Source organism: Adiantum capillus-veneris, chromosome 9, assembly GCF_014529385.1.
Source record: "Adiantum capillus-veneris isolate H3 chromosome 9, ASM1452938v2, whole genome shotgun sequence".
Lineage (NCBI taxonomy): Eukaryota > Viridiplantae > Streptophyta > Polypodiopsida > Polypodiales > Pteridaceae > Adiantum > Adiantum capillus-veneris.
In genome coordinates this window covers 81046586-81049888 of record NC_140939.1, presented here as the reverse complement: position 1 = coordinate 81049888, position 3303 = coordinate 81046586, and the positions used below count along the sequence as shown (strand labels likewise).

Below are 3303 nucleotides of genomic sequence, written 5' to 3'. Positions count from 1 at the left end.
AGATTAGATATTGGAAGCAGATGAATATTCGCGAGATTTGGATACGGCTTTTGCCATGGTTCACAAGACTTTGCAGAAGTCTCAAGAACGACAGAAAAAGGCAGCGGATCTCCATCGTTGCGACTTGAAACTAAAGGAGGATGATTGGGTGCTCTTACTTTTGAGAAGGCACGCCTAAGAAAGAAAAAGGGAAAGGAGAGGCTTTTTCCAAAGCTTAGTATGTGATACTATGGACCTTTCCAGATTACTGAAAAGATAAATGATGTCTCCTTCCGATTGAAACTGCCAGATACTTGGAGGATTCACAGTGCATTGCATGTGAGTCTCTTGAAACCTGTTAAGGGTGATGTGCCTGATGATGGGGAGCCTGGAGCAACCCAAAGTGGAAGAAAACGAGGAGATCCTTGTTCCTGAATAGATTTTGGCACATAATGATACGAAGAAAGGTAAATTACGAAGGCGGTTCTTGGTTTAGTTCAAGAACTTTCCTGCATTTGATGCGAAGTGGATGGAGGAGGAGGACCTAGCAAATACTCCTCGGATTGTGAAACTTTACCTCGATGTTTTGGTTTAGCATAGTCTACTCCAAACGGAACCCAGAAACTCAGCTTGGCCGAAGATCTGGTGCAGTGGGATGCACAAGAGGGGAGTTACTCCGCTCCTTTGTCAACAGATGCCTCGATTTTGATACTAAAGTCACTGATGTCTCTTTGAGCTTCAGGGATATTGAGAGCTGACAGTATTCTGCTGGATGACTTTATGAAATGGAATTCCTGATTATGATACTGATTTGTTCTTGACTTCTTGTGAGTGCAGAAACTGATAGACGAAATGACTGCAGCATTTTGGTCTGATTGATCTCGAATAGACATGGTTGCAATAGGGGTTAGTCAATCGGACATCGATGAGGTCCTGATTGGACCTAGATGTGATTGCTAGCTACATTGCCGATAAATCATGGTCTAAGATCCGAATGAATGTTGAATGTCATGTGATGTCCTGTGATGTCGTGTGATGTGACTGTCGATTTTGTACATGTGCTAGATGTGTGTTCCTAGTACATAGGTACTAACAGTCAGTGTCTGCTAAGACGGTTTATGGCTTTTGTCGGTTTTGCAGGCGTAATCGCGGTCGATTACAATGCTTTCAAGAGGGGGGTATGTCACAAAGTGATGATGTGGCGGACAACAGAAATCCTAAAATTCCTGCAAGCCCTAATTTCTGCCAGAAACCCTAATTTCCGGAAATCACGGAGGCTATTTTATTTATTATTTTTTATTTTGTAAAATAAAGAGCGACGCGAATTTTGCTTTTTTTTATAAAAAAAGAGAAAAAGACTCTCTAAGAGAGAGAGAGAACTGATGCTTTTGATTTTAAAAGCTTTTGGGGCTCTGCTTTTGGGCATCCCTTGTAACCTTTAAATTAGTGGTGAGGGCCTCACTTCTCAGAGCATGTGGACGCAGAGTCTGCGAGTAAAACCCTAACCGCTCTCTTGTACTTTGATGATTGATTAATACAAAAAGAAATAGTACCGAAAGGGGCGCCAGTCTTTGGGGCCAATATCTCTAGGCACGGAACTCCGCCGGGCCAGTGCAAATCTATTGTGATCTGTGAATTGTTTTGAAGTGGTTGTTTGGTGCTATCGCGGTTGATTCTTGACTTGGAGTGTCAAAGTCTGTTACAGCTTTCCCAATCATAATGTAGGCTCCATGTGGATTCAAAACAAAACAATGGCCCTGGCCATCTACCTGTAAAGCATGCACATTGAAGCCTCTCTTTGCATGTGCAATCCCAAAAATAGGCCACCCTTCCAGCTCTTCGTAGCTTGGAGCTTTGTCACCCTGTATCCATAAATCTTCCTGCCTGCTATAAGCATACTTGCCATCACTTGAGAAACCTGAATCATAAGCAGCTATGCTACCATCTGTTACAGAACCCTCCATAGTGTAGTCCCCTTCAAAAAAACCTTGCTTAAATGATACAAAAAAACCTGTAAAGAAACCTCCAATAGCACATGTATCCATAGCACCACATAAAATAGCAAGACCCTGCCATTTGCCTCCACCTGCTACATAGCCAAGCAAACATGATCCCTTTGCAAACCTGTATCCAAACCCTCCGTAACTGGATCCAAAACCAATTCTTCATACTTCAGAGCCTGACATGCTAAAGCTTTATCCTGTTCAAATACCTCATCACCTGCAAGGTTGACGGCACCTTCTTCTTTGCATGGAGCCTCTCGCTCATAGGCTGCGCCTGTATCAGTTTCCATAGAGTCATCTGCCGGAGCTAACTCTCCACGGCTACAGACAAACTCTAAAACCTCAAAGCACACCTTGACATGCTCACCAAGGCAAGGTTTCCCAACTCCCTGCATAGACAAATCACTTCGACCTACCACAGCTTCTGCTTCCAGCTCCTACAAGTCATCCTCAAAAACCTGCTCTTCACTCAAACGGGATGCACAATCAAACCATACCTCTTCCTCCAATAGAGACTCACCATCACACAACATTTGATAGGGATGCTCAACTCGTAGATACACACATTGACATTCCCACACCTGCACTATGCTTCTCCTCGACCTTCAAATGACTGACAGGCAACTCGCATACATTGTTCATCACTTCATCCACATAAAAAACATCATAAGTTTTGTACCTAGAAGACAGGGATTCTGTCTTCCATGTAGCATCTGTATCCAAACTGCTGCTGGAGCTATGAGAACTGTACTCCTCTTTTGAACTTGCCAATTCTTGTACCATTGCTACCTTCCTCGTTTTTGCTGGCTCTAGAATTAACACCTCTTCTTTAAGATCTTTTACCACCTCGCTCTCTTGAGGAAGCAAATTGGGTGGCACCCTGAACATACCTCTCTGCACATTTTGAGACCTGGTTGGCACTTGGTTCTAGCTCTTCTACCTTGGCATCAACTTCACGTGCTTTGATCAAATGCATATCAAGAAAAGAAAGGGCTTTTACCTCTTGATGCTCATCAATCTGTTTGGACCTAGGTCCACTGGCTACCGTGATTGTCGATTGTAGCAATCCTGCTTCTATCTTCTTCTTCATCTTTCGACTCTTTGCTCTGGAAACTCTGACAGCTTCATCATAAGTTCTTGGATCTTCATACTCCACTCTCTCAAACATAGGGATGCAAACATGATAGAAACCTTTCCAGCTTAAAGTATCCTGCATTAGTTGCTTGAGTAGCAACTACAAAATCCCCCCAATAAGCTTCAAATTTATTGACAAAAGCATCAGAATTTGCACTTACATCTTGCTGCAAGCCTTTGATCTTTG

The 3303-nt window shown here is 43.1% G+C and overlaps 1 protein-coding gene across 1 annotated transcript; it reads right to left on the bottom strand.

The window, feature by feature from the left end:
* Nucleotides 1-1316: 1316 nt before the first annotated feature.
* Nucleotides 1317-2872, bottom strand: LOC147450720 (uncharacterized). Its single transcript, XM_086520789.1, has one exon. The coding sequence runs from the start codon at nucleotides 2375-2377 to the stop codon at nucleotides 2069-2071; it is 309 nt and encodes a 102-aa protein (XP_086376915.1). The 5' UTR covers nucleotides 2378-2872; the 3' UTR covers nucleotides 1317-2068.
* Nucleotides 2873-3303: the final 431 nt, after the last annotated feature.